The sequence below is a fragment of the Hypanus sabinus genome, chromosome 3 (genome assembly GCF_030144855.1).
Source record: "Hypanus sabinus isolate sHypSab1 chromosome 3, sHypSab1.hap1, whole genome shotgun sequence".
In the NCBI taxonomy this organism is placed as follows: domain Eukaryota; kingdom Metazoa; phylum Chordata; class Chondrichthyes; order Myliobatiformes; family Dasyatidae; genus Hypanus; species Hypanus sabinus.
This window is the reverse complement of record NC_082708.1, coordinates 38,080,742-38,094,524: the sequence shown is the minus strand read 5'-3', so window position 1 is coordinate 38,094,524 and position 13,783 is coordinate 38,080,742. Positions and strand designations below refer to the sequence as shown.

The 13,783-nt window shown below is 36.4% G+C and overlaps 1 protein-coding gene across 1 annotated transcript in view; it reads left to right on the top strand.

The window, feature by feature from the left end:
• The window catches only part of rxfp2b (relaxin family peptide receptor 2b), a 114,067-nt gene extending 100,646 nt beyond the window's left edge, over window positions 1-13,421 (top strand). Inside the window, exons 17-18 of the mRNA XM_059964123.1 lie at window positions 4,974-5,192; window positions 11,904-13,421. Coding sequence (XP_059820106.1) covers window positions 4,974-5,192; window positions 11,904-12,148 — 464 coding nt within the window. The 3' untranslated portion in view covers window positions 12,149-13,421. The remainder of the gene's footprint in view (window positions 1-4,973; window positions 5,193-11,903) is intronic.
• Window positions 13,422-13,783: the final 362 nt, after the last annotated feature.

Here is a 13,783-nt window from a genome sequence, read left to right as displayed (position 1 = left end):
CCTGACCTGCTGAGTTCTTCCAGCGTTGTGTACATATTCTGGTGATGAAACATGTCAACTCCTGCCTGAGAAGCGACTTGGATCTGCTCTGGAGCAACAGGTTCATAGCAGAGCCCATCTCACTGGCTCTTCGCTCAGTCCTGGAATCTGGACAGCATACATCAGGATGGTCTTTATCGACTACAGCTCAGCATTTAATACCACCATTCCCTCAAAACTAATCAATAAGCTCCAAGACCTTGGCCTCAATACCTCCTTGTGCATTTGGATCCTGGATTTCCTCACTTGCAGACCCCAGTCAGTTCGGATTGGCAACAGCATCTCCTCCACAATCTCCATTAACATTGGTGCATCACAAGGCTCTGAGCATAGCCCATACTCTCCTCGCTTTATACTTACTGTATGACTGTGTGGCTAAGCACAGCTCCAGTGCCATTTTCAAGTTTGCTAATCACACAGCTGACATAATTTGAATCAAAGGTGGTGATAGATCAGGCTATAGCAGGAGATTGAAAATCTGGCTGTGGTGCTGTAAAACCTCTTTCTTACTGAATGTCAGCAAGACCAAGGAGCTGGTTATTGACTTCAAGAAAAGGAAACCAGAGGTCCATGAGCCAGTCCTCACTGGAGGACCGCAGGTGGAGAGGGTTAGCAACTTTAAGTTCCTAGGTTTTACTTTTTTGGAGAACCTGTCCTAGGTCCAACACATAAGTGCCATTATGAAGAAAGCACAGTAGCACTTCTACTTCCCTAGGAGTTTGCAGAGATTCAGCATGACATCTAAAACTTTGCCAAACTTCTATTGATGTGTATTGGAGTGTATATTGACTGGCTGCATCACAGCCTGATATGGAGGCACCAGTGTTCCTGAACAGAAAATCCAACACAAAATAGTGGAAACAGCCCAATCTATCATGGGCAATGCCCTCCCCACCTCTGAGCACATCTACATGCAACACATTCACAGGAAAGAAGCATCCATCATCAGGGACCCCCAGCACCCAGGACATGCTCTTCTCACTACTGGCATCAGGAAGAAGTCACGGAAGCCTCAGGACTCTCACTGCCAGGTTCAGGAACATTTAATACCCCTCAGCTATCAGGCTCTTGAACCAAAGGGGATAATTTCACTCAACATCACTTGCCCCAGCACTGAAATGTTCCCACAAACTTTGGACTCTTCACCTCATGTTCTTGATATTTATTGCTTATTTATTTACTATTATTATTTCTTTCTTTTTGTATTTGCACAGCTTATTGTTCTTTGCACACTGGTAGAACACCCAAGATGGTGTGGTCTTTCATTGATTCGGTTATGGATTTATTGAGTCTGCCCACAAGAGTTATATATGGTTACATATATGTCCTTTAATAATAAATTTAGTGTGAATTTTGAACTTTATCTGGTGACTTCTTCAGTTATTATAATTATTTGCTGGAATTGGTGATTACGGGTAGCATAATAGCTCTCCTATGAAATAAGGCAGTTCTTGAGTTGTATAGTGTTGGGGAGCTGTTGATTAACAACACCGGCACGAAACCTGATGGAAATACTTCTGTGTCTATTAACATGAACAACTAATATGACCTGGGGCTTGAACATTTTCCATCCATTTTCTCAGCTTAAGCGAGGTTGCTCTACTCTTTCTGCCTACCAATGCAATTGTGGTCTTGATAATGGATTACACTTCTCCTGGTAACTCTTCTATGACCTTACCACAACTGGTGACCTTACCAGGATTGTGATACTCCTGCCTGTTTCACTTGTAGACTCGTTAGTAGATGCAGATTTCTCAATCACAATGAAGTAACAGCCTGGGAACAGTTACCAGTTAGTTTATTGTGGGAATTGCTGCATAATAAACATGTTACGTCATGTGCCAGCTGGATCTTGAGAAAATAGAGACATCTGCATTAATATGCAATTCTGCAAGGTAATGTATGTGCAATCAATGATCCTTACATCAGAGAGAAACCAGTTCTATCTGCTACTTTCTAGCAAAAGGGAATGAAATATACTGATTTTTGTATTTAAAAAGTTACCAATATCCCTTGCACAATAGTGATTGACAAACTGTGTGATGTTGCAATCATCAGCAGTTCCTAATTCCACACAGTAGTAGAGCTCTTCTGTTCTTTCCCCTTTTATCTGTTGCATCAGCTCCAAATGTTCTGTGTAGTTTTCATTTCTTTTTCTAGTTCTGGTGAAAGATCATCGACCAGAAATATTAATTTTGATTTTCTCCACACATTTTTTGTATTTTAGTGTTTATTTCTTACTTTCAGGATCTCTGCTTCTTTTATTTCATACTATTTATGATTGAAAGCTTCTTTGAAGTTCAATTATGAGCTTTCTAAAATATTAGCTATCCCAAACTACCATCTTCATTAAGCATTACAGGCACTGAATAATCCCTATCCCATCTGTTGTCATCATTTTTGAGAAGCTTCTATGAAAGCTCAAATTATGAAAATGAGTTCTAGGAGAACACCATCACCATGCCACTCATGCTCTGTTATCTTTTCTATGATGGTACTAGCCTAATCCTAGAGCCTGCAACATACAAACTTTTGGTCCAATTCTCTTTTGAATGTTGTTCACTGAACATGCACACATTGCATGAATTGACAGCCTGTTTCAGAAGTCAATAGCACTCTGATTACTTGTTTTTGGACATCAGAGATATGTCCTATTTAACGGTATGCAGATCCTCTGCTCTATTTATTCCATTTTTTATTTGCTCTAATCTACTTACTTGGAATGGTAGTCATTAATTCAAATACTTCAATCAATTATTCTGCAAAGCCTCTGCTCTTCAACAGGAAATAAATCCTATTACATCGACAATTAATTCTCAGAACTTTTTCCAAAACCTTTGTAATACTTAATTTGAATAACTTTTAATTAAGTTATTTGAATTCTCGAAGCTCCGGCTACTTTTAATTACTAAATATTTTCTAATTATATGATGGACTACAGATACAATTAAAAAAAAACTGGCACACAGAAATGAGTTACCCCTCCAGGAGTGTGAATTCTCCACACCATTACATAAATAAATTTAACCCATCTTCTCCCACTTACATATATAAATACACACACACACACACACACACACATCAAGTATACCCTCATTTTGGCCCTTCGTAAGTTCAGAATCTCGCCAGGCTGAGGGAGGCTGTTCTTCACCTCATGAGTAGTGGGATCAAAGTGTTCCAAATGATGTTAATAATTCAGGATATAAGATATATGCCAGATAATCTCACTGTTAATGTTTCATTGTGATATTTATATCTTTTTATGATTTGATCTGCTGTAGACAACTCATGAGCTATTGCAAGTTCAGTGGAAGAGTAAGGGCATGAAGATGAATACTATCATGTATTAACATACCTGACATCCATATCAACAGCTCAGATATGGGTGTTGTGACAGACAAGCAATTTAGGTTAGATAAACACAGATTAAAAGTAGATACATTTAGCATTCAGAGGTTGTAAGTCTGCAGCAGGTTTAGGAAATCTAGTGCAGAAGCTAGCAGAAAGGGGATCAACAGGTCTGTACCATCCAGAAGATGCAGATGAGGACTAGGAAAAGGATGCTTTCTGACACTAGAGACTGCAGATGCGTGGGTGTAATTGGGCAGCACAGGCTCTTTGGGCCAAAGAGCCTGTTACCAAACTGTATCCTAAATAAAATAAAAGCAAGTACACCAGGACTTTTCTTAACAACTTTATGTCACTGTTCTGCTGCACCAGGAATCTATTACATTCATTCCAAGATGCTTCTGTTCCTTTAAAATGTGCTACCTCAAAGTTCTGTGGATTGAATTTACTTGCTATTTTTTGGCTACCTGCCCAAGACATTCATATCTTCCTGTAGGTCCAGAATTTGTCCTTACTATTAATTGCAGTGAGGCCTATGGCACGATCTGTAAACTTCTTAAACATTTAAACCAAAATTATTGACATATCCCCAAAAAGACAAGTTCTGATCACTTCAAAACTCCATTGCATATAGCCCTACAATCTCTAAAATCCTAATCAATTATTACCTTAACCACTCTACAGGTTAAATTATGATTTTTTTTATAAAGAGAAGTCACTGGAATTTCTGTTTTCTATGCTCTCTAAATATATCTTCTCCTGAATAAATGGCAGTAAATATTTATGCATCCTTCCCCAGCTCCTACACATCAACAGAAATGATATTGTTAATAAACATTCTGCATGATATTTTTTAGTGTTTTACATGAACCTCTACATCTCTCAAAGTGCTTTACAGCCAATGAAGTCCTTTTGGAGTAACAAAGGGATGTGACTGAATATTTGTTCAGATCGATGTTCAATTTTCAATATAAAGCTAGTTAAATTTTGTTGCGAGCCTAAATTTTTCATTCATAAATGCATAAAGAAGTTTAATTCTGATAAGATATGAGTTTCTATTTCTAATATATGTAAGAAAGGGTGAGGCAGACAGGAAGCCTATTGATCAGTAAATAGAATTGAAAAGGTGGAGATTATGATGAGATGAAAGGTCTAAATGTAGGAATTGGTAAAGGAGAGGAGCATTTTTCCTAGCCGTCTTTGCAATTTGTGGCCTTTATTAGGTTGTGTTCCCTAAGACAGCTTTTCTCAGTCAAAAGGAAAATATAAAAACTGACCTAAAGAGAAAAGGGAACCAAACTGAAATTTGAGGAAAGGTGACCAAAACAAACAGCAGCATGAAAACATTAGAAATAGCTCAAAAAGTGGCAGAATTCATTTGCATTGCAAAAATGGATTAACTCCATTTTTTTTAACGTTACCATGAAATCGTCCATGTATCCTTAGCTTACTATAAATAAACGCTCTGGCAGGACTGATCTATCCATTGCAGCTATGAAGATTATGAAGTGACATAAGAAAGAGCCTAAATAAAAGTGATTAATATAAGTTAAATCCTTAGTCAACAAATTATTTCTTTTTTTCAGGCTTGAATCTGATTGCCTTCATCATAATTGTCTTCTCTTACTTCAGTATGTTTTATTCCATTCGCAAAACTGGAATTCAGACACCAGAAATGAAAAGACGTATTCGAAGTGAAGTTGCAGTGGCTTACAGATTTTTCTTCATAGTGCTCTCTGATGCCTTCTGTTGGATCCCAATTTTTCTCTTGAAATTCCTTTCATTGATTCAGGTGGAGATTCCAGGTATATTTTAACTACAAATAGAAAATAAGTGTTATGAGGACCTTTATATGTCACAGATGTATGTATTTGGTATATCCTATCAAGAAGTACTTTGATGAATTTCTGCAGTGGTGCAAAATCATTCAAAAATTGTTAAACAAAACACAAAAAATTTCAGGGTTACTTGTTTGAATTTCCAGCATTATTATTCTTATTTTTGCAGCTTGTCCAAGTATGCTGGCATAGTCTGATGATAATATTCCAGCAACTTTTCCAAACCTGTTTTAAACATACCATTTATCATTAACATGCTTCTCTATCTCTCTATTTATCATTAATAATAAGGGACATGCAAATTTCCAATAAAATTCCACAATTCCCAAATCTAGAGACCTCAAGAAAAGCTTGATTTAATTTGGCTGTAGTTTTCGTACCAACTTTGTTTATCTGCCCAGGATGTGGAATATTAGTGCAAGATTTTTTTTCTTTTAAGGTTGTTCATTGATATAGATTACATCAAAAACACATGCTAGTATAGATTCTGCTAAATATAGTGGATTCCAGTTAATTGGGACACATCAGAACCGGTACATTTTGGCCTAATCAAGCAGTTGCCCCAATTAGCTGAAATTGAATGGAGAGAGTTACAAAGGTATAAAAAAGGCAAACTGAGTAACAAATTATGTATTTAAATGAAATACAAAACAAATTAGAGCATTACCACAGGTTTATAAAACTGTGTTTTAGTTCCTAATACTTATTGACGGAGGAATTCATCTGTATCGCATTCTTTTGACTGTAAATGAACAAAATCAGTACAGAGAATGGACTGCCTTCAGTGCTGACGACGATTGTATTCTTCAAACCTTCTTTTACATTGCAACACTTAATATGATTGTTGATACCTTCAAATTCTTCATTGTACCTAACGTATTGAAACAGTGATATCATTCATTTTCACTCCCAGCCGTTTCTGGCATTTCCAAGCCGGAATGCTTGAAACCACAGTGTGTAAAAAAAAAGTTCTGAATTGCCTTACTGCTTATTCCTCGCCAACTATCAGTGACAAAAATCACTGTTTCGTGAACACAAATTAGTGCAACTGATGTCATTTAAAAATGTGAAAGCATAGTGTAGTGTCTAACTACCACTTAAGTGCATTTGCATGACACTAGTTAGAAACTATTCAGTAACAGTTTCCTGCTCCAATTGAACAGCTTTGTGATCCAAATAAATGAAGGGAATCCTGGTTAATTTCTCAATTAGTTTTTGTTCTCTAAGAATTGTCCCAAATAAGTGTTGGTGCAATTAATCCATGGCCCAGTTAACTTGAATCTATTGTATTAGTTGAAATCCTGTTGCTGAATTTCACAATCAAAGTGTGTCAAAATAACCTAATGAGTTTTACTATGGAGACACAAGACATGCAAATACTGAAATCTAGACCAAAAACTATATTGCTGGAATAACTTAACTATAAGCTGGTCAGGCAGCATTTATGGAGGCAGAGGGACAGTTGAATTTTCCGGTCAAGACCCTGAATCAGGGCTGAGTCTAGAGCATAAAGGGAAGATAGCTTGTATGCCAAAGTAAGAGAGAGGAGTGTGACAGAGGCAAGTAGGTGGCAGGTAGAAACAGATGAAGAGGGAATAATGGGCAGATGGAGCCAGTTCAGGGTGGGGGAGAGAGGGGGTAAAGGAAAGATGAACTAAGGGAGAAGAAACCCAAGTGGCTAGATATTTGGATGCTAGGCAGAAAGAACTGGATGGCTGAAGATAATTGCTAGTAATGAATGGTAGGAAGTTATACAAATTATCACTTTATGCTGATGACTTGCTGTTATATATTTCTGATCCTAATAGGTCTCTTCCCGCTATTTTATCCTTGTTGGCTCAATTTGGTAGTTTTTCTGGTTATAAATTAAACTTAGATAAGAGTGAATTATTTCCCTTAAACGCGCAAACCTTATTGAATGACAGGATACCATTTAAAGTTGTTACTGATAACTTTATCTATTTAGGTATAAAAATCACCAAGAAATATAAAGATTTATTTAGACTGAATTTTTTACCTATGCTTCATCAAATTCAACAATTTACTACAAGATGGTCTCCCTTATTCTTATCATTAGTTGGTCGGATTAATGCTATTAAAATGATGATTTTACCGAAATTTTTATATTTATTTCAAGCCTTACCAATTTTTATTCCTAAATCTTTTTTTGACAACATTGATTCAAAAATTTCCTCATTTGTGTGGCAAAATAAAAACCCCAGGTTAAGCAAAAGGCAATTACAAAAATCTAAAAAAGATGGTGGTTTAGCTTTACCTAACTTTAGATTTTACTATTGGGCGAATAATATTCGTAACCTAACGTATTGGAAACTAGATTTGGACTCACCATTGTGTCCACAGTGGGTAAATTTGGAATGTAGTGAGGTAAAGGGATATTCTATATTCTCCGTTCTTGGCTCTTTTCTTCCTGCTGATTTAGTTAAATTCAATAAACAGATATCTAATCCTGTTATCAAACATACACTACGAATTTGGTTTCAATTTCGTAAGTTTTTTACTCTGAAAAACTTTGTTCTTGATAGCCCTATTTTACTTAGTTTTTTTTTCAAACCTTCATTGACAGATCAAGCTTTTAGCATATGGAAAAGGAAAGGTATAAAATGTTTTCGTGATCTTTTTTTTGAAGGTACTTTGATGTCTTTTGACCAACTTTCTAACAAATTTAAATTACCTAAATCTAATTTTTTTAGATACTTACAAATTAGAAATTTCTTACATAAAGTTCTTCCATCTTTTCCCAATTCAACTCCATTGGATTTTTCAGATTTGATTTTCACCTTTAATCCTTGTCAGAAGGGATTAGTAGCTTTTATTTATAACATGATTATGAAGATACAACCAGAAATATCAGATAGAATTAAACAAGAATGGGAAAAAGAACCGATACAATATATCAACAGATAAATGGGAAAAAAATTTTGCAAATGGTTAATTCCTCTTCTATATGTGCTAAACATGCTTTAATACAATTTAAAATTGTACATAGAGCTTATATGTCTAAAGATAAGCTTGCTCGATTCTATTCCCATATTAACCCTCAATGTGACAGATGTCACTTAGAAGTGGCTTCATTGACCCACATGTTTTGGTCATGTCCCACTTTACATAACTATTGGAAGGACATATTTGGTGCCATTTCCTCAATCTGGAATATCGATTTACAACCTCATTTTATTACTGCAATTTTTGGTATACCAAATGAGGATGGTAATCAGTTTTCCCCTCCAATCAGACGAATGATTGCTTTTGTAACATTAATTGCCAGAAGGTCTATATTACAAAACTGGAAAGAAGTAAATCGTCCTACCGCATCTCAGTGGTTTTCTCAAACTATTTCTTATCTGAGTTTGGAAAAAATTAGAAGCACTATTTTTGACTCATCAATTAAATTTGAAGAAACCTGGGGACCGTTCATTCGACATTTTCATATGAATTAATTTGGCCTTTTTCAGACCCTCTCTCTGCTTATTCTTGTTCAGGTATGGAGTTCCGGAGTTTTTTCTTGACACTATCACATACTTATAAACTGTTATTATTGCCCATGTTAGTTTAGTTTAGTGTTTTTTTTTCAATATATATTTTCTTTTATATATTTTTAATTTTTTTTTCTTTTGATGATTATTTTTGTTTTTTTTCATATATATTTGTATAGACTTGATTGATTAATGTACTTCTTGTTTGTTGATGTTTAATAGGATATTATTATCCTATTACTAATGTAATTTCAAGTCTATTGAATTTATAACCTATTCATTATTATGTTATGTTTTTTCTTATATATATATGAAACAATAAAAAGATTGAAAAAGAAAGAAAAAAGATAGTAATGGTAGAAGGATGGCAATAATGAAAAGGAAGAGAGAAAAGGAACAAAGTGTTGACTGAATTGGAAACTATCATAGAATGGCGGTTCCCACCCACTCATTCCTGTCCCCAGCACATTCCCTGCAATTGTCACTGCTATTCAAGAACATAAACAGTCTTTGCAAATGAGGCAGAGATTCATATGCATCTTTTCCAACCTGATCCACTGCACTCAATGCTCACAATATGGTGAGGCCAATTTAGACTCAGCAACCTTTCTGCAGAGCACCTACTCTCTGTCTGCTAGAATGAAATGCATTGCAATAGTTCAAATTCATTGCCATCTAATTGAACATATATACACCCAAACAAAACAACGTTCCCCCAGATCATGGTGCATGACTGCAACATATATCACACACAGTCACATACAGTAAATCAAAATATTATACTATAAATAAGTTAATAAAATGCAATTCAAAATGTGTGTAGTAAAGCACCACACAGGTGAACAGTAAGCATCTCGTTGTCTTACTGGCAAGACCTCAATGGTGGCGGGATATTCATTAGTCTTACAGCCTGAGGGAAGAAGCTGTTACCCAGTCTGGCAGTCGTAGTCCTGATGCTTCTGTACCTCTATCCTGATGGTAGCCGATCAAAGAGATTGTGAAATGTATGGGAGGGATCCTGAACAATGCTTTGGGCCTTTCTTCTGCATCACTCCTAGTAAATGTCACAGATGGGGTGGGGGGGGGGGGAAGAGATACCCTGATGATCCTCTTGGTGGTTTTAAACTGTCTTCTGTAGGGTCTTGCAGTCTAATGCCTTGTAGCTTCCATACCGCCCAATGATGCAACCAGACAGCACACTCTTGGTGGTGCTCCTATAGAAAGTTGTTAGAATGGGGGCAGGGAGACTTGCATGGTTTTACCTCCTCAGAAAGTATAGACAGTGATGTGTCTTCTTGACTAGTGAGGGAGGAGTTATGAGTCCAAGTTAGCTTGTCTGTTATATGCACACCAATGAACTTTGTGCTCTCCACTCTCTCCAAGGCAGAGCCATTGATGTGAAATGGAGAGCAGTCAAACTGTGTCTTCACAAAGTTCACAATCTTTTCTTCTTTTCTCATCCACATTGAGACTCAGGTTGTTGTTCTTGCACCATTTGACAAGCTTCCCTCTTCTCTGTATGCCAACTCACCATTGTTGCTGATGAGGTCAACCACTGTAGCAGTGAACTTGATGATGCAGTTTGAGCTGGATCTGGCAGTGCAGTCGCAGAGCACACAATGCTGAGGGGCACCAATGGAGTTTGATGTTACTGCCAACTTGGACTAACTAGGGTCTTCCTGTTAAGAAGTCCAAGATTCAGTTACAAAGAGGGATGTCCAATTGAATGTCCAATGGGGACAGTTTACCCACCAGTAGGTGAAGGATCATGTTAAACACTGACCTGACGTTAATGAACAACATCCTGGCATAAGAGGCATAATTTTCTAGGTGGAGAGGTACAGAGTGAAGGTCTGAGACTATGACATCATCAGTGGACTGGTTTGAGTGGCAGGCAAACCGAAAAGGATCCAATGTAGCCATTTTATATGGTCCATTACCAGCTGCTCAAAGCACTTCATGATTGTTGAAGTCAGTGTTACTGGGAAGTAATCATTTAGGCTAGTTACTATTGCTTCCTTGGACACCATAATGATGATTGTTGTATATATTAAAGATACCCATGAAGACCTCTGTTAGCTGGGCTGCACAGTCCCTCAGCATCTGATCAGGTATTTTGTCCAGCCCTGCAGCTTTGTGTAGGTTGTCTGGCTAGGGTTCTCCTCACCTCAGTGTGGCCAAACAGCATGTCTGTTCCTCAGGAAGAGAGGGGGCTTCCCTCAATGTCACATCATTCAATTGGCTAAGTCTTGCATAGAAAGCATTCAGCCTGTCAGGAACGGAGGTGTCCCTGCTGTTGACGTGCAGAGTGGACTTGTAATCGGTTATGGTTTGTATACCTTGCCATATGTTCTGCATGTCCTTGGTGTCATAAAGGTGACACTTTGTAACAGCTATCTTCACCTTCCAAAAGCATGTTATTCTAGCTTCTCTTCCTGTTCTCATGTTGACCTGTTTGTCATCAACCTTCACTGCCTGTGAGGCCATATGCAATCTAGAACTACTCCTCATATTCTGTTTGGATAGCCTACAATCCAATGGGATGAACATTGAATTAACTTCCAGTATAATATTCTCAACACAGCTTCCCTCCCCCACATAGCTCCAATTGCCCATCATTCGCACCCTTCATCTGATTCCATTGATCTAAAAGTCTCTGTCTCATCCCTCACTCTCACTGCAATTTGCTGGGCTATATTTATACTCTCACTCATGATGCAAGTCTCAACCCAACATGTCAACCAACCATCTGCCTCCTCCTACCAAGTTTTTTTTCAAAAGTACTTTTTGAGCATTTACTGTGGTTGAGTGGGAAATCCATTTTAAAGCAAATTTTTGGTCTTTCAGTTAATGTTTACCAAAAACATAGAGACATTGGATGAAACACAAAAAAATGCTGATGCTGAAATATGAATCAAAAATAGAAAATGCTAGATCCACTCATCAGATCACATAGCAGTTAAGGAAAGAGAAATGTTTCATGTTGAAGTCCCTTCATAGGATAAATGCAATATTGGGTTGGTTTCGAAGAAATTCGAAAACAGTTTGGAGCTTTTCTCGTATCAGTATTTCAAACAATCAAATTATTTGTTATAGCTTTGTTGGCAAATAATGTATTTCAGAATACCAAAATTGTAAAATATTTAAATGTATTTATATTGGTGATTCTTGATTTTTTTTTTAGGAGCAATTACATCATGGGTGGTTATATTTATACTTCCAATAAACAGTGCTTTGAACCCAATTCTCCATACACTCACAACTACTTTCTTCAGAGAAAAAATGAAACAATTTCTTTGCAAGCATTCATGTAAAGGAAAGGACACATGGACAGAGAACTCTTCAAAACAGTCAACATCATCACTTAAATTTAGATTTTTAAGAAGGATATCTGCTTTGGAAGACATGCTGACTTCAAGACATCGCTGACTCTTTGGGACATTCTTACCACTGAATGTGGAATTACAGTTTACATGAAAAGCAAGGTTTGTTTTTTGTTGGTGTTTTGACAGTATTCCTCAAATGTACAATTTTAAAAAGGAAGATGGCTCTGGAGATAATGTAAAATTAATTCACAAAGCTTTAAAAATAATATTGTTGTTTAGTATTATTAGCTTCAATTTGAAGATAGAAGTTCAACAGAAGATAAAAACAGGATTCATTTTTGTTTGCAACAAAATATATGTTAAATTAATTTGTCCACACTTCAAATTACAGTTCTTGAAATTCTTCTAAAATGATTAGGGAGTGGGAAAGAATAAGAAACTTGCTAATTATTCAATTGTGATATGTTGCACCAGGTCAACTGTTTACTTGTACACTTAATGCCATCAACATTTCTTGACTAGCAAAACCTATAATTCCCAACTTTTGTAGAATCATAGCACAGAAACAAAATCTACTATTAATACAGAATAAAGCGTTCAAAGCTGATAACATTTTTGTAATATTAACCCTAAAATTGCTAAAATAAAAGTTCAAAGTAAATTTATTATCAAAGTACATATATGTCACTGCGTACAACCCTGAGATTCATTTTCTTGTGGGCATACTCAATGAAAGCATAGAGTAATAGCCATAACAGAATCAGTGAAATACCGCCCAACTGGGGCATTCAACCAGAGTGAGGAAGACAATTATGCAATACAAAAAGGAGAAATAATAAAAAAAACAATAAATTTTAAGACTATGTCTGTGGGAACATTTTAATGACGGGGCAAGAGAAGTTATCCCATTTGGTTTAAGAGTCTGATGGTTGAGGGGTAGTAACTGTTCCTAATCCTGGTTGTGTGAGTCCTGTGGCTCTTGTACCTTCTTCCTAATGGCAGCGCCAAGAAGAGAGCATGTCTTGGGTGGTGTAGGTCCCTGATGATTGATGCTACTTTCCTGCGACAGTATTTTATTTAGATGTGTTCAATGGTTGGGAGGACTTTACCTGTGATGAATAGGGCCTTGAGATGCTAAAATATACAACAATTTTAAATATTTTCATTCATGAAAACTTCCATTTTTTTGAAATCATAATTCTCCAGCTTTTCCCATTTTTTTTCTTCTATTTGCTTTTGCTGTTCTTATTTATCTTATACTGCACATAAGTACATGTTCAGCACAGCATTGTGGGCTGAAGGGCCTGTATTGTGCTGTAGGTCTTCTATGTTCTAGAAGTATTGTCTATTTATACATTTTTATTATTAAAAAAGAAGTTGAATACGTCCTTTGTTGCATAGAGTTTGTTTCACTTGATGGTACATCCATGAGAAAAGGATGTAAAATATTCCCCATTCAGTCTTATTAACCATGTAAGGCCTTGAAGATTGGTATCTTTGTGCTTAAAAACCTCAGATTATGAAGCATAAACTCATACCAAATTATAGCAGTAATGTCATGGTAACCTAATGGTTCAAAATAATACTATCTTATTGCAAGCTTTTTTCTTGAAATAATGGTTGCATATGATGACAATGTAGTAGACAGCAAGAACAATAATTACATGTGATGAGAGATAGATTGGTTCTATGGGTATAATTTATATGTAACTGCTCTTCATTCATTCCTTATGAAGAC